Consider the following 24,323-nt stretch of genomic DNA (forward strand, 5'->3'; position numbering starts at 1 on the left):
GTAGTCCTAATCTACTAGCTTTTACTCAAAAATATTAAATCAAAATATCAATTTCAAATTTAATAATTAAAACTACAGTAAAAATTAATATATTCATTCGAAAAAATAATAATGGAGCTATTCAGAAATTTCAAAATAGCAGTCTTTCTGAATGCAGTTCTTTCTTTAAAATTTTGCGACTTAAAACAAATTTTTGTAACAATTAATTTAAAGACTTTAAAGGACAATTTCGGGGCAATTGTTAATTTCATTATTAACTGGTCATTATTCAGAAAATTTTCATTATCGCAAAAATTTAAAATAATTTTAAATTGTTATACTGTCCCATTTTTCCACAGATAATATCGTTTACTACGTACGTAAAAAACAAATTCTTAAAAAAAACTTTTCTTATAGGTAAATGTTATGGTATCATGATTTATTTATTAGTACACAAATTATTCATGTACATACATTTCCATACACAAGGACATAAAATATATGTAAATATACAGCATATACCTTTAACATTACGAGTATGTATAACAATAAACGAATGTACATGTAAGTCAACGGGAAAACTATGTATTTTTTTAAAGAATTGCATAATTTTGCAACATAATTGCAAAAAAAAAAAAAACTTTTCTATTAAAAAAATAAAAAAAAAAGATACAACAAAAATAGCAATAACATTGTTAAAGATCCTGAAACTTATTGTTGTGATTTTGTTTACTTATATACAAACGGAGTTGAATGGCAACACTACAATAATGTTTTCCTTTTAATTCCTTTTTCAGGCTACTGTTTGTTTTTTATTCTGCTTGATTTTACTTTTAATTTTGAATACATTGAAATTTTATAATTTTGTTGCATGAAACGAATAAAATTTATAAAAAATTTTAAGTGTTACAAGAATAAAATGAAAAGTTGAAAAATATGAAAACTAAAATGAAATGTCGTTTTTTTTTTCAATGTGGTTTTCATTAAAAATGTTTAAATGTATAGTGTGTATAAGGTGTTTCGCATATGGTGGCAAATAATTTTAGAGATTCGAGATACAGCTCAATAAGAGCTAATCAATCGCCTGTAAAAGAAACTTCTAATGACAACTCTAGGTTAAATGGTTACTAAGTTATAAGCAGTTATTTATATGCAGGAAAAGGAGTATATATGCACCCTCTCAATCATTTCTTAAATTATTTGCCACCATATGTGAAACACCCTGTAAAGTGTATCAAAAGAATATGCTTTGATTTTATTTAACAATTTAACGATTCTTATATGATACATGTAGGTACAAAAATATCTTCTATTATGTAAAGTGTTTGTTTATAGTGTTCTAAAACAGTTCTAGAAATTATTGTATAAAAATTGAATAAATTATATTATTATCAAAGTTATTCTGGTCTCTAAATAACAAGCATTTAAAAAGAATTTTATTCAGTTAAATGTTATGTTATTCTATATTATTGTGATTTCTGGAAATGAACTTCATAAACTTACATAACAGCGATTGCAAATTTCTTATATGCAAATAAAGAATATTGAAAATTGAATATTCTGGAATAGATTATAAGTGTGGTTTTAAGTTAAATTTGAAGAATTTTTTGAATTTTATGAATATTTAAAATAATTTTCATGAATATTTTGACCCTAAGATACGTACATACATGAGTACAATGTGATATTTTTTTTCAAAAGTAAGTTAGAGACATTTTTTTTAAGTTTTTGTGGTATCAGGGAGTAGAAAGAGTAGAAATGGTAAATTTTGAAGAAAATAGCATCCCACATAATTGCTACTTGTGCCCTATTGCAAGAATTTCCAAAATAAAAAGATTAAAGGCTACTAATGTTAAAAAAAAATACAACTGATATGGTTAAGAATTGAATTCCATTTTAAGTAATTTGTGCAACTTAATCAAGAAAATTACGATCACCCTACGTAATTAGGTCAGTTAAAGTAGTTACTTGAAGTATATGCAATAAATGAATGAGTTTACCAATTTTAATCTAAATAATTGTTTGATCATAATAACACCGTAACCTAACAACCTACATATACGTTATTAAGCTAACTGGGGCTTGTTTATTTTCAACAAAATTACTTTCTGTTAAAATTCTGAATTTAAAATCTTCTTCTAGAATTGAAAATCAAAAATTGAATATATTGAACTTCTCTGTAATGTTAAGAGTCATTAAAACAACTGGACTGTACGTTTCGTAACAAAAGAAAAAAAAATCACCATAATTATTTGTTTTTCTGATTTTGTTTTTTTTTTTAATATTTTAAGTTTATTATTTTCTACTTTAACATTAAGATAATTATCCTTCTTGTTATCCTTTTTAATGTAATTTTAATTTTTATCTTTTTTTTAGTTACTTGAAATTTTTAAATCTAGCAGTTGTTTTATTTGCGTTGTTGGCTTTTTAGGTTAAGAAAGTTCATTTCTCTCCTTGTCTTAAAAAACCATTCATTTGTTATTGAAGATAAAAATAATAAAAAAGGAAACCCAACAAAAACAAAAAAAAAATAAAAAAAGAAAAAATTTTTTAAATCTTCCATTACCGCCACTGTTAAAAGATAGAAATTTCATTTGGAAAAGAAAAAAATTGGAAAATGGAAAATATAAAAAATTTAAGAGTCGTTTATCCTTTTTAATTTCCTTTTTTTTCATCTTCTTGTTTTCTTCAATATTTGATATTTTATGTTTTTTTTTTTCATTTGAGTTCTGTTTTGCACTGTTATTAAAACCGATTACAAAACAGCATATTCCCAGCATATTTTTTTTCTTTTGCAAAGTTTAAGAGGTTATAAGGGCGCATTTTCATTTTCTTTTTAAGCCGTGCAAAATTGATGTTTTTATTTTGCTGCCATGCTTTTCTCATTATTCAACATAATAAATAAGTACTTGAAAAAATCCAAAAATACAGTGTACCTTTTAATCTTAAGTATACAAATGAATATGAAAGTTGTGTCGGAAACAAAAAAATTTAAAACGCGTATCTTCAGCAATTTCCTCAAAATCATAAAATTAAAAGATTTTTGAAACATATTCCAGTACATCGACACAGCTCTGAGTTAAAAAAAGATGGAAATTGCAACAAAATCCATGTTGTGTACACTCACAGAATATTAAAAATCCATATAAAGCCTAAAAGTCCATTGGTCTGCCAAAATTTTCAAGAAATTCTAACTTTAAATAAAATTACTCTGCCATTTTGTTAGTTTCTGGTATATAAGAAATTCTGGAATACAACAACGGTATCGAAATATTTGAACTTCTCTAATAAAATTCATTTTCGTGTATAACAATTGGAAAATCATGTTCAGAATGTCTAACCATGTTTTTGAAAAATTCCACATTAAACGACTTTCATAAGAAATTTAAAAGTAAAATTGAGATACCATGAAGCGTGCAAACCAAACCAACAAAATAAAAGAAAAAGGGAGTATAACTGTTAACTTCTTCCCAGTTTTTTTCTGTATTTTTATTCATTTCGTTTTTAATTTTCCCTCTTTTTTGTAGCAATTTTGAACGACGTTAATCCGATTTAAGTTTTCTAATCGATTGGACCTCTTAAACTTTTTTTTTTCTTAAAACATTTTTTTTAAATTTTCTTTTAATATTGTGTGTTAAGAGCATTTCAAAAATAATTATGACAAAATATATGCTTGATGTTGAAAATTTGTCTATCCTTTTGTCCATATACGTTATGTTTTTGACATCTTACACATTTAACGTGAATATAATGTCAGTCGTTTTCATGCATAACGTTCTCTCTCTCTCTCTCTATTTGCAACTTTCTGAGGACAAAATACTCTGAACCAAAATGAGTTTGTACGAAGCCAACTTTAAATTCCATATCCATTGTGTAGCCATTTTCATAGTGTGGAAAGAAGTGCGAAGCTAGCAGCACATAGAGTTGTTTGCTAATACTTCCTACTTCCTGCTAATACCTCTTGATTCGTATATTACGCGAAACTACATCCTTTCTTTAAATTTACTTTTTATAAACACATTTTATATTTTATAAACTTGTTTTCCCTTTTTGCACATTGAATTCATTCATTATTCTTCTCTCTGTCTGTCTATAGTAAACCAAAATGAATTGTTCTTTAGTTTATCTCTTTCTTTCTTTTACAATTTCCTTTGATGAAGTAAAATTTGAAATAGAAATGCAGAATAGAGTCGCAATTTTTTTGTCAAATTTTTTAAGTGTTTTTTCTTTTCCTATTTTATTATTTTTTTTTTTTTTCTCATTCCTCCTAATACATAATAATATAACGTTTATGGTAAAGACGATGATGGTGTCGTTGTAATATTAAGCGGTAGTCTTGTTCTTCTATTTGTGCTTGTTCATTGCTCTGATCCAGAACATACCCATACCATTCAATTCAAACTTAATATTGTTATACTTATGCAATATGTTTTTATTCATTTTCTTGTTTTTCTATATTTAAAAAAAAAAATTTTATGGTCTTTTTTTTTTTTAATTTCAAAGATAAAAATTTAATTGCATTCTTTTGCAAGAAAAACAAAAAAAAAAGTAAGAACATAAAAGAACATAAGCAAGCGCTCAATTCTTCTCTTTTATTGAAATATTCGACAGTTAACAATAAAAATAAAATGATTAAGACAAGATAATACAAGAAGAAAAGAGATAGACGCTATTCATGTATTAAAAACGAAAAGATTTTTTTTATTCTGTTTTTGTTGATTGAAAAAGATTAGCATGGATGATTTTGATTAGATTTTGTAACAAACAAAATATTTTATGATTTTGTCATCTTTTGGTTTCTTTTTTTTTCAGTTTGAATTCTAAAATAAGATTAAAATTTTCAAATATACGTAAATATGTACATATATACGTGCATATGATGTTTATGCGTACGTAGATATTGTAAAGTATGTACAACTATTCGCGATTTCTATGACAAAATTCGCAATAATAATCTAAAAAAATTTTTATGAATAAATTTCAATTTTTCTTCAAATAAAAATGTAATTATATTATGGAATTGTTCTCTGTTCTAGGTGACACATTAGAAATATCTAACACTACCATTAGAATAAGGTAACACCACTAAAAGAAGGATTTCCTTTCTGTCTCTGTCTCTGTGACAAATTTGTTAAGTCCTTATATGCCGAATTATACACACCTTTAAAGAAAATTTTTTGAGATATTTACGCATACCCCAAAAATTTTATTCAGCTTAGCTCACTATACGTACAGAAATTCACAAATCTCTTTTATGTGTTAGAAACACATTGAATAAACAAGTCATATGAGCAAAATAAAAAAGAAAAATATTTAAATTGAACATATTTTTAATGGTTTCCCCTTCGAGTTCTTAAAATTCAAACACTTCAGTAACTACCGAAAGCAAATTTGAATGAATTTAATATGAATAAAGTTAAATTAAACCAATGGTTTATAAAGTAGCACTTTTCCTTTCAACAACAGCTGTAAATGCTATTTTTAACCAATTATTTATAAGAATAACTAATGGAAACTTTTTCATGCAACTGCAGAACGCAGATGGAAGATGTAATCAAAGGAACAAATCAAGGCAAAAAAAAAAAAATTTTTTTTTAATTTTTTCTTTTCGAACTGGACTCGAATTAGTGATCTATCGTTTCTAGGCGGACACTCTACCAACTATTATATTATTTAGACTATTTCTATTCATTATAGCAGAAAAAATTTCAAAAGATTGCATACATTTAAGATGACACTGAAAACAAATTTTAAAGGGGCGTTCTGATATTTGATCAATTCAAAGGTTAACTGCGTGATATAAGACAAAAAATTATATATTTTGAAGGTATGGCATTTACCGTTACCGTTTTCGGGAGTATAAGGTGCCGAAAAATTTAAATTTCTCAAATTTCTGGTCAAAGGGTGGGGGGTAGAGTTGATGTTAAGAGAAGATAGAAGTAGATGAAGCCAGCGTTTGCAGAATTTAAAACGTGTTTGTAGTTTCGTAAATAGTCAAACAATGAAATAACTTCAGCTTTCTTGCTCCAAGGGCATAGAAATTTTGTAAAAAGACATACGGACGGACGGACAGAGTGAAACTAATAAGCGAAAACTTTTTTGGAAAAGTACTTAAAACTTTTTACAACTAATACAAATAAAAATCTAAATTTAAAAATGAACTACCAATTTATGCCCGCATATTAAAAATGCGAATTTTGAAAAAAAAACCGAAGAGAAGGAAAAAAAAAACACAACGAAAATGAAGTCATCCTTTTTAATTTCTTAATTTGACAATTAAAAGGTCCTTTCAATTTTTTTTGGTTTTCTTTTTCTTATTTTTAAGCTTTTTAGTTTGTTGATACTCTTTTGTGGTTTGCACAAATTTTATTACAAAAAAAATAAGTAGGAACAAAAAAAAAAAAAAAATTCATTAGGCAATTAAATGAAAAGCATGTACTGCAATACAATTTTGGTCAGAAAAATCTTTATTGTTCTAATTAACCGTTGTTGTTGTTGTTGTTGCTTTTTTTCTTTAAATGAATTTTTTTGGTTTTTATTTATTTTTTTTTTTTTAGTATTTCGCTGCTGTTTCATTTCAAGTCACGTAACTAATTAAATTGGTACTATTTATTTATTTTGTTTCATTTTTGTTATGGTTTTTTTTTTTCAACTTGCTTATTAAAGTCCTTTTTATATTTTGGAGGTTTCTGTGTCTTTTAGGTCACCCACAATTTGTCCCTTCTATTTTCCATTAATATATCACGTGTATAGATATATATCCATGTAATGTCTTCTACTTGTATATGGCATTTTGTTCTAAATCTCAACAATTTTAAAAATATTTGCTCAAGGACTTCTTATGTTTTTTAATTGTACGATCAATGTAAAAGGTATATACACAATAAAACTAAACTAACAAAAAAAAAACTACCATAATTGATTAAAATGGTTGCAAAATTAAGCAATTCAATCAGGAATCAAGATTCGATAAAATATGGCATGTATATAGAATATATAGGGGATCAGCTTTGAAAAAATAAAATAAATTTTTTGGAATTTCCCTTTTTGTTATGGGCAATAAAAATTAAATTAGTTGATTGTCTAAAAATTAAGGTAAAAATTAAATTATCGAAAAGTTATTTTTAACCAGGTCAGTTGAAAAATTCAACAAAGAATTAACAAATTTATTTAAACAGTTTTTCTTTCTAGGTTTTTTAAGATTTTCCAATATAATTTTTGCAGTAACAGAGTAAATTTTATTTGCTTTGCTGCGACTGCGAGAATTTGCGGCCAACTCGATTATTCAATACATTTACAATAAAATTGAGAAGTCTTACTGGAAACCTATGATTTTAATCGAAAAAATTAAGTTTCGAACGAAATCAATATGAAATTGGAGTTCTATATGCCGAAGTGAATCTATTAATTAATTGTTTAATACTAATGACTATTGGCCAATTAGCATTAGTAAAAGCAGCCTTTTAAGTTTACTCATCAACGTAATTAAGAGCATACACAGATCTTCTTATTGCCGGAGCGTCCACCATTTTACACAAATCCAGTTCTTATGCTTTATAGTATTGTTAAATATTTGCATTCCTTCTATGAGGGTAATAATCTTAAATGAAAATTCTTTCATAGTACCTTCTATAAAACTTTATATAATTATGTTTTTTCAGCTCTATTTTCAATAATTTTTTATGATACTGAAATATAATAAAAATTTTTTGGGTTTGTTACATCTCAACAAAAAATGCCAACTATCAATTCTATAGGTATATAAGCTTTATTTTTAATTTTTGACATAATTTAATTTTCTCCCGTAACACACCAAAAAAAAAAACAAAAAAATATCTTAAAAAAGTTTTTTTAAATGAAAGGACTTTTCATTGCAGACATGTCCTTTGGGACATTTTTATTTATTCATTATGCATGTATACATACATACATAATATATATTCCAATTAAAAGTTTATCATTTCATAATCGTGATTTGAATTTTAATTTTGTGACAAAAAACTTAGAATTTATAGTGAAAAAAAAAATTATTACAAATTTTTTTTTCTTAAGTTTTAATTTTAATTAAACTTTATAGTCAAATTACACAAATTTATAATAGTATGCACAAGTATAGCTCAAGATGCACTCGTGTATGTCATTACTGTTTTTTTGCTATATTCAAAAAAAAATCTCAATTTTTAAAAGAGGCACATCAATAAACGCACAGAGTGAATCTTATGGCACATTTTCCAATTTCATTTAAAATGCCCTTAAAAATATACCTATGCTTGTAGTTAGCATAATTAATATAATACATAGTTAATTTGTCCTATAAATAACTGCATTTGCAATAAAACTTTCAAAAGTGATTCATTTTATTCTGCCAGCTCGTGTTGCGAATAACAAATTAGATTGCTTTCAAATTAGATTTATCTAAAAAATTGTTTAAAAATGGTCTAGAAATAACTCTGTTTCTGCTATTAATTATTTTGGAGCCTAACAACATTAAAATGAACTCTATGAGTGTTTGCTCAAACTAATAATTAATTTTGCTGAAGCACATTATTCCCTAGCGACACTCTCTTTTTTTTTATTTTTAAGTGAAAATATTTAAATAATATAGATTGGTTTTTTTTGATAATTTCAAGGATATTTTAATAATTAAAGCTACTGTGTCCTTAAATAATATTATGACGTGTTGTATTACAGGCTAACTTAATAATTTTGCCTTTTCTTTAGTTAAAACAATCACGTATAAGTTATCAAAACATAAACAACAAAACAAATGGGTATAAAACTAATGGAAGTAAAAATATGGTTTAATAATAATAAACTGTACAGAGTGTTTCATTCTAAGTCCTATTAAAGCTTAATTAAACATCTCTACAATAGACGTAAATTGAAGTTCCTAAAAAATATTAGCCTAATTTGTTACGATTTTACTTTATGGTTCGGAACCTAGGACATTGTCTTGGACTAGTGAGCAGTGCCTTGTTGTTTTTAAGCGGAAGATTCTTCGTCGCATATTTGGTCCAGTAAATGAGCAAGGGGTCTGGAGGTGGAAATATAATGCCGAACTATACGAGCTGTACCAGGACATGGATGTAGTCAGCAAAATCAAAATCAAGAGGCTACATTGGTTGAGCCACGTTCCACAAATGTCCGAGGACACCCTAGGAAGAAGAGTTTTCGAGTATTTTCAAATTGAGTATCTTCAGTTAAAGGAGAGCCTCTCAGGAACGCGGTGGATGGCAGAAAATGTTGTGTCAGGCTCATGACCTTTATGGTCTGTAAGGCCAAATAAGTAAGTAAGTAAGTAATTTGCTGCGAAAGTCTTTTACGAGGCTTCTCAGGATACTTGTACGTTATCAAGTTTTTCTTATTAAGAAACACGAATAATATGTTTATTGCTTGGTCCTTAAAGCGTCAACCCTAATTAAATAAATATACCTAATTAAAGATTTAGGAATTACCTGACAAAAATTATTTCTCTGTTCTGTGAATAATATTAAACGCATTTGCTATTTGGTTAAGAATTAAAAGTGCCAAACTGAATAAATTAAACTCTCTTAAATATATAATAAAATTTCAGAATTGAACTCTTTGTTGAATTTCTTCATACTTTAAAATTTCTTGAAAATCGATTTAATATTTGAATTCTTCTATTTATGTATTTTTGGATCGTGTAAAACTTTGAAAATTTTTGAATTCTTTAATTTGGAAATCATGAAAAAATTAAATTTGAGCTTTGACATTATTTTACATAATTCGAAACCAGGGTTTTTTTATTTTTTATCCTAATGGATAGTCGTATTTTTCATCGTAATGGATAATAGATACGAAACTTTAATAATTCACAAAAATTTAGTATATATATCTTTTAAGATGGCAACATCTGAATTGGACCTAAATTAAAATATGAGACACCAAGTTAGATACAAAAACGATATCTTGAAACCGATATTAAAAAGTTTCTAAACTTATATTAAAAATAAAAAAGTTTTCTTTTAAAAAATTGGCAAAACTTCAACAATAATCTATATTCGAATCTGTTATACAACTATATTCGAATATTGTTATGAACAGCATGTGATATCCTTGTAAAATAATTAATATGTTCCTGACTTTCTATATTGTTTTTATAATAATATTTATGTATGCATTTATATTCTCCTTCCATACATCATAATTAATTAACAAGAAATAAAAGTTTTTATATTTCATTTATAATATTTTTATTATTTTTCTTTTTTTAATATTATTAATAACTTATTAATACTTTTGAATTTTTAATAGAACACATCAGCTGTACCTATATACATACGTATAAATTTTTCGACTCATATCCTTTTTTGACTAAGTAATTTTTATTATGAAACTATAAAAATACCAAAATAAAATAAAATGAAAAATAATATTTTTATTTTTCTTTCTTAAGAAAAGAAAAGGAGTGGGAATAAAAATATTGCAAAATATAAAAATAAAAACAAAATTGAAGAAAAAACAAAATATTCAAAATGAAAAAGAAAAGTTTTTAATAATTTTTCGCATAAAGGATCAATTAAGAGAAAAATGTGATTAATTGAATGAAAAAAAAATAAAATATTTTTTCTTTTGTTCCCTTAATATTTTTGTAATCGGGTATTTATAGAAATTCCAATCGAAACTTAAATTAACTGTAATAACATACTTCAAATAAAATATTACTTAAGTAGAACCATGACTGCTCTTATACTACTGTTATACTACTGTTATTAGTATACTGTTCCTGTTATACTAGTGTTATACTAGTTTTATTATTAATTAATGTTGACTATTTCAATTTAAAATCGAATTTAAAAAAAATTTGGAAATTTTAATGAGCTTGTTATTTTATGTGACAAACCAAAGTCTAATACTTCACTTTATATTACATTTGTTGTGTATAATAACTAGAAACGGTTTAATTTCGAGTACTTAATAATATCTCTGATTTTACAAAGTGAGAGAGAGTAAATAAATTTAATTAGTAAATGCAATTTTTTACTCTAGTAAACAGTTAATTAGAGGTGAATTTGGTATGACGCACATATTATAGACAAAATTCCTTGAAAATAAAATTCTAAAAAAATTACGTAAACTTGATTTATTTTTAGCTTTATTTTATTTTAATTTATGGGTAAATTGTGGGTAAAATATATAGTTAATGTAATATAATAAGATTTTTCAAATTTTGAGATCATTGGACAGGTCATAGTTACTCGTAAATAAGAAAATTCATTGTGTTTTAACACTTTTAGCTATACGAATCCCAAAAAGATGAAAAAAATCTTTAAAGGTCAAAGGTAAAATAAAGGCAGAATGATCTGTATACGTGACTAGTTATCGTTATTCTTGAAATATAATAGTTTTTTTCCGAAATTTCATTATTTATTTTGACTAACATTGGGTTTTTCTTTTGTTTTAAGATTTAGTTTTAATATTGGTTTTCCTTTTAAGAATTTAAATAAGCTTGCCTAATAGATATTATGGTTTTATTGAATTTTTCAAGTACTTGGGTATACTAGCTTTATAATTTATAACAAGAATATACTTATACGTATGCATACATATTTAAAAAAACATTTAAATTTTTATGTAATAACAGAACATAATAAACTAGTCGTGTGTGCTTGCATTGCAAGCCTTGCAAGTATGATGCCTGTAGTTTTGAAATTGTGTTCCATTCTGTGGCTGAGATATTTTAAGTTTACTTTATTTCTTCAAAAACACACCCATAATATACATATAGATATGTTTTTTCCTGATAAATAATAAGATAAAACTTAAAACTTAAAATAAAAAAGTTCTGAGAAATAATTACCCAAAAATACATAATTAAACAAATAATTAGTTCCTTTGAAATCTAATACCTTTTGAGTAATTTATTTTAAAACTTCACTTTGAGTTATGTCGCATAAAATCGTAAAATACCTTCTACAATAAACACTTTTAGCCATAAATTATTGTTAATTATAAACTACAATTCATGCACGTATGTATTTGGATTTTATAATACATGCGAATAAAACGCGTGACTGTAGAATGAGTTAACACCAATACTAACGTATATAGGGTAATACGTATTGCATACGATTTCTATGCGAAAAGTCTCAGGTTCGAACCCTGCAAAATGTGATTTGCCAGATCAACTTTTTTTATTGATAATTTTATTTTTTTTTAAAATAAAATTAAAAAACCTTCACCCTTACCAAATCAATATCAGCGAGTTTCCGTTCTAAAAATTTTACCCTACTTGTAAAAAGTTTAATGCAATAGAATAACATTTTCTTATAAAATTTTACCCTAAAAATATATTGTCAAGGAGTTTAATGTAAACTTATGTTTTGCTTTCTAATACATGTTGCAATAGATCCCGAAAAGAATGCACAACTAAATTCATATGTACACACTTATTATAAAACAATGTAGATTTTATTAAAACAATTTTCTTAAGAAAGTTTTCATTTTTTGTTATAACTCACACTTCCAAAAATGAATTTATATACAATATTAATACTTCCAAAAGTAAGTAAAAAATTACCCCTACAGGATGTAAAACCATTTTGTAAAAAACGGTTACAAAACATCTTAGGAGGGGGTGAAGGGGGAGGGCGGGTGGAATTCTTGCTTTTTCTGGGACCCTGGAGGCAAAACTCTATCTAATGCCTTTTGTTCCATGTCTCTAGCCCTTCTAGAAGTACCCGTACTTTTTACCACCTGAGAAGTAGCTATATATATATAATGTAAAATATGATGGTTTTTGATGAGTTATACGATATATGAATAAAATATAGAATTATTAAGGGAAATTCAAGGTACTGCGTAGCCTAGTGGTTAGCGTGGTAGTCTCATAGCCAGAAGGTTATTGGATCAATGCTTGCCTGGATGTTGTATTTTTCTTTTTTTGGATTATTTTAAAAATTTTTTTTTTTATTTTGTTTAAATTTTGTGTTTTATTTTTTTTAATATATAACAGATAAATGTTATATAAAAGTTTAAAGAAAATTTCCAAAAAAATATTCTTATAATAGTTTGGAAAAATTAGCAAAAATTTTAAGTACATAAATATGTATGTAGTATGTATATTTTTTTTAAAGCTTACTGAGTAATTTTTTTTAAGCTTTCTATATGAATTTAATAATATTCAAAACTGTAGAATAAATAGAAATAAATTTTAAACGCATAATTATTATATCATGGGGGTAAACTTACAAAAATTAATTTCTCAAATAAAGAAAAGGTTTAGTCAAAAACAAAATAATAATTTATGTATGTAAAAATATGTGTATGAATGTATATATGAATATATGTGTGTATGTATATATGAATGGATTAGAATTGAAGATTTTAAAATTTTTCGTTCCAACATATGAACGTATGTACATATGAATGTATTAGAATCGAAAATTTTGAAATTTTGCTGTTGGAAAAATTATAAATAAAATTATAAATGCAAATATACATAATTATGAATGGATACCTGTTTTTTTTAAACTGTGGGTAAACATATAGGATTGAATTTTAAACATAAAGAAAAGGTTTAGTCAAAAACAAAATAATAATTTATGTATGTAAAAATATGTGTATGAATGTATATATGAATATATGTGTGTATGTATGTATATATGAATGTATTGGAATTTAGCATTTTTTACAGGTTTTCGCTCGAACAATAAAAATAAAATTTTAGGTGGATACATACGTACATAAATTGTGTATGTATATTTTTTTAAAGCTTGCTGACGAAACATAATATTCAAAACAATAACAAATGAAGCATTAATATTCAGCTGCCACAAAACATCTGATGTCTTTTATAAAATCTGACATTTATTTAAGTTTATTTCGATTTTTCGAAATTAAAATATATGTGAGATCATTGCATTTTCAAATATTATTTATTTCTCGGTTTGTGTTTCTAATAATAAAAATAACGTAAAACGTATCATTTATTTCTTGGTTTGTGTTTCTAATTATAAAAAGTATAAAAGAAAAACGTGCTTTTGTTATACAAAAATTTTTTCAGAAAATCTTAAAATAGAGCTATTTCGGGGCTAAAAAGTTCCAATGTCAGATTTTTCTGGGACCCTGGAGGCAAAACTCTATCTAATGCCTTTTGTTCCATGTCTCTAGCCCTTCTAGAAGTACCCGTACTTTTTACCACCTGAGAAGTAGCTATATATATATAATGTCACAACACAAAAATGACAAATGTGAATAAAATCAATGTTATGACAAGAATGAAATACAAGGAAAAAAAAAAATTTTTTTTTTTGTTAATTTGATTAATGATGAAAATTTTCTGTTAAAATCATTTATAAAAATGTATAACAATTAATAATATAATAAAAAAAAAAACCTCAATTCGAATTCTACAAAACCCAATGGATTTCAAAAAAACATGAATTTGGAATAAAGTCTGCGATATTCAATATATATATATATATATATATATATATATATATATATATATATATATATATATGAGGACAAACTATGAATAAAACAATTATAAAATATGAATTTAATACTAGTAACAACACTATTATGAAAAAAAATGATTGCATTGAGGAATAGTGAAAAAAAACCATGAGTTTAAAAAGTTTTAATCGCCATTGACAAATTGTTTTTTTGGTACAAAAGTTCTTCATTCTTCATATATCAGAAAATAAACAATTTTTTGGTCATTGAAAAATTTTTTTATCAATAAAATTTTATTACAAGATTATTTTTATCCACCCCAACAAAAAGTATTCTGAAAATAATCTAATAAAGGTGTGGAAATTTATTTTATTGCTTTATTGCGTCTTTCACAATTTAAAGTTGCTAAAAAGCGACGAAAATCTTTTCAATCTCATGACTGTTAACTCCTAACAAAGCCTAGATTTTTTAAGAACAACCGAGTTGTACAAAAATGCATATGGGTTTTTTTCAGAATTTGATGCTAAATCTCAATTAATATCAAAATACGCAATATGAATTCCGAATTCGAAAATTTCGCGAAATCGGGAACATGACACATTAAAAAATTAAGAAAAAAATTTTTTTCTTTTTCCAAATTTTTATGTAATTTTTATCCAACTTGAAATTTTTTGACGAACGAATTTTTTTTTTATTTGTTTAAAATTTCAATTAAAGTGGATTTTAAAATGCACATTTTTTACATTAACACTAAGTTCTTCTAGCTTATTAAAATAAAAATTTAAATTTGTGTTTTTATGTTTGTAAAAATTGAAGCTTTTCAAATTTTAATTTATAATGCCGGAATCAATTGATCTGCATTCATAGAAATATCATAAAATTAATATAAATAAAAATTATAATGATTGAGGAATTTGAATTGGAACAAAAAAAAAAACAATATAATAATTCCGAATTCTACTTAAGTAGTTTTTCTAGTTAATCTTAATTTAATACGTAATCATCATATCGCATTTTCCCAGAACGTCATTTACAAACAATTAGCGAATGTCACAAATCACAAAATAATATTTGACACTAGCATTTTAAATTACAGTTTGTAATTTCAAGAACATTATTGATTAATATAAAATTTCGAAAGAACAATTTTTTTCAAAATGAGTGCTTTAATTTTCAAAATGATTTTAATTTGTAAATGAATTATTAATGTAATTGATATAATCTTCAGGCTGATGACGTACTTGGAAAGTGCCTATTTTTCAATGTGCTATAGGAATTATTGTTTTAATTAAATTCGGAACCTATTTCACGCAGAAATTTATTTTTAAATATAAAACTATTAGTATTGAAATTGCTTTAATTGCTGCTTAGTAAGATTACCAACAAGAAAAAATTAAAATTTTTTATCTGTTCTTATTCTACACTTTCTGTTTAACTTAATATTTAATTTTTTAAATTTTTCAAGAATATTTTGCCTATTATTTACATTTTAATAACATTTCTCTAAGTACCTAACCATATTTCATGCAGTCAATAATATTTTTAATAAAATTTATTTATTTTTCTTATTATAGATCAACATTCTATTTTATAAAGTCAATAATCAACTTGTAAAAAAATTTTAATTTTTCCTTTAGTATTTTTATTATTAAATTAAATTTTTTTACAGTATAACCTTGAAATGGAAAATTTTTAAAACTTTTTATATTAAAATAAGAAAAAAAGAAGGAATGTAAGTATATAGCTATTACAATAGAAACAATTATTATAACATTACTTTAATTTTCTTTATATTCTAAAAATACAATCATTATTATTGTAAATTCACTCTTTTACCAAATTAAAATCATTAAAGAACTTTTTTTCTCATTTTCAATTGAAATTTAGTTAAATAACTAAAAAAAAACAAAAAGGAACTTTCATTCGAGCTTAACTCTTGTTACCGTATTAGAAAATAACTGATAAAAAACACAAGTACCTATAGCAACAGAAAGTTCAACATATTATTATTAAAAAGGATATTAAAATACAATAGAATAAGCAAAGTAAAAATAAAAGAAAAACAAAAAAAAATAAAAAAACAAACCAGGAAAAAATAACCCTGAAAAACTTTTTTTATTAAAAGGAAAAACTTAAATGAAAAATAAAAAAAAATAAACACTAAAAAACTAAAAGCAAAAATTAGAAAAATTAAAAATAAAAAAAAAAAAATGGAAAAAAAAAAAACAAAAATCCTTTGAACACAATTAACATTTTTATTATAAAAGTAAAAAGTTACATTTTCCATACAAAATAAGAACGGTTTTACTTGATTCCATTTTGTATTCCTTAACAATACTATACTCGTATATACTGTATGTATGTATATAATCTACATATACATTGTATAAATATGCTTTCATTTATTTGAAACTTATTGTTACTTTTAGAAAATTTTCTAAACAACAAAATTGCAAGAATACTTGTAAATTCTCAACAACATTTCCAACTCTACTAGTATGGGTTTTGAAATAAATGTGGAATTCGAATAAAAAAAAAAAATATCCTTATTTTTTTAAAATAAAAATACAAAAATCCTTTTTAAAATATTCGTGGTAGTTCCTATAGATCTACATATATGTACTTTTCACAGAATCAAATAGTTAAAAATGAAAAATCCGGATTGCAAATTTACACTTCACTTTATTAAATTTTCATTTTCAATCATTTTATTTTTGAGAATTTGAACATGAAAATTTGACAATTTTTAAAATTCGCAGAAAAATTTTTTGTATGAAAATATAAAATTAATTGATTCCTTAATGAATAAATTCTAAGATTACATGTAACGATCATTTAAGATTGAATATTGCAATTTAAATTGAAAATTTGTTAGTAATTGAAAAATAATTAATTTTTCGAACATTACTTTAGGTTTGGAAAAGTATTCCGATTTTAGTTGTAAAATTTTTTAGCTAGAAAAAATGTGTTTGCTTGAAAATTCAATATTAGTTGGCATTGTATAAAATGAATTAAGCATGTTCTGTTATAAAATAATTCATTTTATATACCAAAATAAAAAGGGTTGTATGTTAAAATTTTTGTTTTATTAAAATTACAATTTTTAGCAATTGCGCAAAAAAGTGCTTATTAGTTTTACTCAGTTCCTTCGCCCGTAGAACTGTTTATAAAACGTCCACATCTTTTACAATAAAAAGCTGAATTTTTATATGTATATAAGTGGACTTTTACTAGAAACTTATTTCTGTTAAAGAAAATTTTTAGTTACATATTTTAACTCCTCTACAAGTTATAGAAACCTTAACGTCCTAAAATTGCCATTTTTTGACTATGGATTTTAACGAAACCACAAAAATTTTTTAAATTTTGCAAACGCAGTAAAATTGTGACTGGCTTCTCTTACCGCGGCACAGTATTATAATTGAATATAAAAAATGCAAAATGGCCGCCAAAATTAACTGTTATCTAAAACCCGTTCTTTTCGAATTTTTGAAACTGTTTTTCGTCTAGCTTAGAGCCTTTCGCCTTGTATGGGTCTGAAACTACAGCATCTTTTAGATAATAATCAATAATAATTTATTTCAATCTCGATTCCATATCATGTTATCGCCTCTCGAAATTTGTAAAATTATAAGATAGCCCCTTATATTTCTGAAACTACTACCTTTTCCAAATTTCTATAAATACAGAAATCCACTTGTAAATGCCATGCCATCAAAGAATATTTATTTTAACAGCCTTAATTAACTAATTCAATTTTTTTCAATTTTTTTTTATTGTCTTATCCTAAATGTATGCAATTAATTAATATATTTTGATATATGAATAAAAGTAATTTAAATAATGTAATAAATTGTTTTTAATAGTATTACATTCATTTGTATATGAAATTGAATACAGATTAAGAAACATAAAATTGAATTTGAATGTTCAAAAACTTCGAAAGCAGTAATATATTCGTATTTTGATAAGATCAACAATAAAAACTATTTTAGAGCACTAATGTGCTGTTAGTTGTAAATAATTTAATGTTCAAATAATTTATTGAAATATCAAATTTAATTTAATGAGAGAATGAAATGTAAAGAATTCTTACTAACCTGTCCATTTCTATACCATTTATTACTCTTAATATCCATATCAACTTCACATGCCAATTTAACTTCACTATGCTGATCGGCATAAACAACAGACATTTCTTCATCATGCATTATTGGACGTAATGGTAATACTAATGGTTCATCATGCTGATAATCAGGATTTTCTATATCACCATTGTTGTTATTATTTTTGTTATTATAATTATTATTACCATCACCCCCACCATTTTTATTATTATATTTTATTTTATTATTACTAAATTTATTTATTTTTAAATTATCATTATTATTATTTATAAAACTATTACTATCACTATCAGATATAACGGAACTAATACCGCTATCAAATTCTTCACCATTATCATCGATAATAACAATTGGTTCATGAATTTTCTTACGTTTTGGACTAATTAATTTTTTAATTACTAATTTATTGTTATTATTATTATCATTATTAATAATATTTTTACTATTAATATTATTATTATTATTATTATTTTTATTACCTTCATTATTATTATTATTTAAAATTTTTTTATTTAATAAATTTTTATTTTTATTATTAATATTATCATTATAATTATTTGAATGACTAAACTCTTCATTAATATTTTTATTATTTAATTTATTATTAACATTTGTTTGTTTTTGATTAAAACTATTTAACTTATAATTAATATTATAATTATTATAATTATAATTATCTTTATTATTATCTTCATTATTACTATTATTAATATTATTCATATCTAAACTAGAATTTATATTTGACACATCCGTTTGCTGTTTGTGTATTAACGGTGGTGAGGGCAGGATATTTTTATTATTTATATTAAAATTTTTACTATTACTACTACTATCATTATAACTATTATTTTTTTTTATAATATAACTATTTTGACTATTTTGAATAGAAGATGGTAAAATATCTTCATTTTTAGTAATTTTAGTTTTATTGTTTTTAATTTTTTTATTAGAATTATCATTAGTAGTAGTAGTAGTAGCAGTAGTAATAGTATTAGAAGTAGTAGCAGTAGTGACAGAAGAAATCATTTCAATTTCATTATATCTTGTAGTTCCTTTTAAAATTTGACTTGTTATATTTGTTGGAATTGATGAATTAATTGAAAAATATGATGACAAATCAGAAGAAGAAATTGTTGGTAATGAAATCGATATAGATGAATTATTTAAATATAGATTGGAAGAAGAGTGTGGTAATAAAGAATAGGAGGAGGAAGAAGAATAGGAATCAATATTAGAATTTATAGATTCTTTTATGAGTGAATTATTATAACTAATATCACTTGTATTAATATCACTTGAACTTATAGTTGTTATATTTGGCATTATAATATTACTACCATTAGTATCATCATCATTATAACTATCAACATTATCAATATTTATAGTAATATCTGTTATATTATCATATTTTTCTTCAATATTCCGTTTAAAACGTTTATTTTTCAAATTATTTTCTTTCGCTATTGTTGTTACATTTATTAGAGTATCTGGTATTGAAGTTGTTGTTGGCGTTAAAATTGATAAATCAATCATTAGACCAACTGATAAATCAATTTTTTTCAATTTATTTAAAGTTTGTTCATCTTTATCATCATCATTATTCTCAGACAACTTTTGTTGATTTTTCAATAATTCAAATTGTTTTTGATTCATTTTATTAATTTTATTATCTTTATCATTAAAATCTTCGATCTTTCCATCTTTAACGTGCATATTTTCTGTAGTGCTTTGAACTTGATGCATATAATCTGTTCTACTAATTGGATATCTTGTTATATTAACACTATTGTTATCATCATTATTATTTTTATCAATTATTGGTAATGATGATGATTTTCTTGTATCAACATCATCATCATCATAATTTTCAGTTTTAACAACATCAATATCATCATATTTTTCATTTGATATCATTGCAAATTGTTGATTTTTATTTTTGTCATTTTGTTGTGCATCTAGAGATGAATTGACATGTCTCCTTGCAGTTATAATTGTATTATTTTTGTATTCTTCTAACTTACTAAAATTTTTTACTTCCTCATCAACCTTTTCTATATCAGTTTTAAGTAAAGTTTTTTCAACATTTGTATTTACTATTGGTATTGAATTTGTAGTTGTTGTTCCAATAGTTCCAGTAATATATTCATCAGTTGAAGTAATTTTTTCATCATAAAGTTTTCTATGTTTTTCAATATTATCCTGGTGGTCAAATTCAATTGAATTTGTTGTTGCTGTTATTGTTGGTATTGTTGTTTTGGTTGCAAAAGTTTGAAATATATCTAAAGTATTGTTTGCAATAGAAATTTGTATATCTGATGGAACTATATTTGATAATATTGATGATTGTAAATGGGATGGTATTGCAATTTCTGTTGTTATTAATAATTCTGGTACTTTTGATTTTATTACTTCTTTTTCTTTTTTATTTTTATTTTTTGTATTTAATTTTGTTGCTTTTACTGTTTGTTTTGTTAATGTTGAATTTGTTATTAAAACACGTGGCAATACAGTTGTCTTAGCTTGATTAGGATTCTCTTGCTGTGAATGCAATTGATGTTGATTACAATGATGTTGATGATTTTTACCTTTATGTTGCTTATTATCATTTTTATTTTGATTATTATGATGCACCTTTACTTTGACCTTATTATTATTATTACTGTAATTATTTTTGTTGTTATTATGATGATTTTTACTTTTAGAAGAAGCATTCTTAATATCCTGATGTATCATACTGTGATTTTTATCGTTACTAATAGAAATGTCATGCAATCTCATTTTGTTGCTATGATTTTGTACAAAATTTTTGTTGTTATTTTTACTATTGTTGCCATTGTTACTGTTGTTGCTCTTTTTATTGTTATTTTTCTTCTTCTTTTTATTATTTTCTGTTTCTGTACTAGAATGATGATGATTTACCTTGTTATCAGGTAAAGTAGTTAAAGATGATTTTTCTGATGATGATGATGATGATGATGATAATTTTGTATGATTATTTGACTTGCTATTGTTATTGTTATGATTATTTTGTTGTTTAACATTTCGTTTATGGTTTACAGGTAATTTTTCAATTATGCTTACATGGTGTATTGTACTATTATATTTTTGGCTTGCAATGACATTAGATGTTGTTAAATTTTCGGTATTATGCAATTTCCGATTATAACGACGTTTTTGCTGTTGTTGTTTAAAATGTTGCTTTAGTTTTTGATGATTTCTATTATTACCACTATTCTCATTTTCTACATTTAAGTGATGACTTTTATGCTTTTGATGTTGTATTTGTTGTTGTTGTTTTTGTTGCTGATGTTGTTTTCGTTGAGGTTGCTTTTTATTTTTTTGATGTTTTTCATCTTTTTGATGATGTTTATTATTATTAGTATATTTCAATTTATTATTATGTTTTTTTGAATTTTTATGTTTATTATTGTGGTTTTGTTGTTGTTGTTGTTGCTGCTTTTGTTTACTAGATGATTTAGCAACAGAATCTAGAGTAGATGATGTCACTGATGAAGATAATAAGGATATATTTTGATTTTTTGTATGGCTATCATATATTTGAAAAGGTAATGATGATGGTGATGTTATTTGTAATGTTGATTTTGTTGATTTTGTTGATTTCGGTAAATTATTTAATTTTTTTGTGGAAATATTCTGTTTTATATTTTTCTTATTTTTACAATTATTGGCACAATGTAAGAACACATTACTAATGTTATCGTTACTAGGAGATGTTTTTGTATTATCTAGATTAGATAAAGTTGAATTTTTTACACTAATAGTATTATTTTTTTTAGAAATTTTTCTTGGAATAGATGGTGTTGTTTTTGTTTTTATCACCTTTTCAATTTTGTTTTGTGTTCTATGTTTATCATGAAAATTAAATGTATTGTCAACTGATTCCAGGGCATTTTGACCAATATTTTGTTGTATTTTTGAATCTTTTGAATATTTTTGTTGTACTGATATCACGTTTTGATTTCTTGTGACGATACCTGCAAATAAAAGTGAAAATATATTAATTAATTTTAATTATTTTCTATCTTAAATTTTAATATAAATTTTAATTTTAGTTTCAAAACTTATCAATATATAAATGATCAAATAACAAGATTTTATTTTTCAAAAACTTTTTCAGTTTTCTACATTTTAATAATTTTTTACTACATTTTCAAATGATTTTCAACAAAAATTGGGAGAGTAGGTTTATTGGGACAAGAAACAAAATTATGGAAATGATTTTTTTGTCACCAGAACAAAATTAGCTTGCTTCTTTTTTTTCTTTCAAAGGTACGGTAAAAAAATATTTGCAATTTCTCGTTTTGAGCATTTACAATACTACAGAAAAGAATACTCAATTTTACATTTACCATCACTATTACTCAAATTTCGAATAGAAGAAAAATAATAGTTTTTACCCACACATACTTATATGCGATTTTATCCTTGCTGATTTACATTTATAATATTACAAGTTTTAGTTATGAGTGTACAACAAAAATTTCATTGCGCTTCCTTTTCAAAATAAATAGAATTTTTCTCTAAAATTACTTTAGTTAGTATAACTCATACCAAAAACAATTTAACTAGAATTCATAGAATTTGGAAAATGGAAATTGAATAAAAAAAAAAGGAAAAAAGAAAACACCAAAACGGAAATTTTACTATAATAATAGTTGTCGTTTTAAACGTTACGGTAGTCCCTTTTTTTCACTCTTCTTTTTGCTTTTCTTAAATGTTTTTCCATTTTTTATTTTATATTTTTTTTTTTGTCCCAGGGTATCATCATCAATTGAAATATTGCAAAAATGAAAATTACCTTAAGGCTATCATCCAAAATTATTATCCATATTATTACCACAACGCCAATTTGCATATCAAAAATTCAAGGATATCGAATAAATAACACAAGGATACATGGGATATATTTTATGTTTTTTTTTCTTTTTGCTTTTTGTTTTTCTGTATTTTTTATACAGTCTAAGAAATTTGTTTAAAATCATTTAAAATATTCTATAGAAAGTAAGAGGATTTTATACACAGGCGACCTATGCTTACTTTAAAGTTTATACTGTAAAAATTGAATATAAAAAAATTTCTATACTTTTCAGTTGCAAAAAACCAAATGAACCTTCTTATTCGAAAAATAATCATAATCGCAGTCAAAGAAAATGAGCTTATACTCGTATTAATTTTGAATTGAAGCTCTTCATATTCCTACATTTACTTACACACATTATGTACTTTAACAATTAGAATTATAAATACTATATATAAATCATATACGTAGATGGATTCCTCAAAAGAAATGAATGGCTTAGATAGGCAACCTGCAATCGTAAGCTCAATGACGGCACACTTCTGCTAATTTGATGGATCTGCCTCACCGGCCACATCAAACAATTTCAATAAAAATTGCATATTTAACAATTAATATTTTTTGCTTTTCAAATATGACTCTAAACATTCTTATATACAAGTTTGTTATTTAATAATTTTAATAAATAACAATATTCTTTTCAAAAATAAGCTAGGAAATGCCTAAAAAAATTATTGTATAGCTTTAATTTTATTTTGCCAGTTTAAAATATTAAAAATATTGCGGATATCTCTGAATTAATTTCCTTTCCTGTATATTTATATAAAGTTAAAATTTATGTACATATTTTTTTTTGGAAAATACTTATATTTATATACGTATATATTATAACTGTTATCCTGCTAGGCAATCATATTTTGTTGAAAACACTATATTTCTACCATAACATCTCAGTATGTAGCCTTTTTTGTTCT

General features: G+C 24.3%; 1 protein-coding gene across 1 annotated transcript in view; it reads right to left on the reverse strand.

Moving 5' to 3' along the window:
* The window catches only part of LOC129612601 (putative uncharacterized protein DDB_G0282133), a 207,478-nt gene extending 184,956 nt beyond the window's left edge, over positions 1 to 22,522 (reverse strand). Inside the window, exon 1 of the mRNA XM_055526290.1 lies at positions 18,504 to 22,522. Within this exon, the coding sequence (XP_055382265.1) occupies positions 18,504 to 21,308 (2,805 nt within the window). The 5' untranslated portion in view covers positions 21,309 to 22,522. The remainder of the gene's footprint in view (positions 1 to 18,503) is intronic.
* Positions 22,523 to 24,323: the final 1,801 nt, after the last annotated feature.

Source organism: Condylostylus longicornis, unplaced genomic scaffold (assembly GCF_029603195.1).
Source record: "Condylostylus longicornis isolate FDR11 unplaced genomic scaffold, ASM2960319v2 ptg000075l, whole genome shotgun sequence".
NCBI lineage: Eukaryota > Metazoa > Arthropoda > Insecta > Diptera > Dolichopodidae > Condylostylus > Condylostylus longicornis.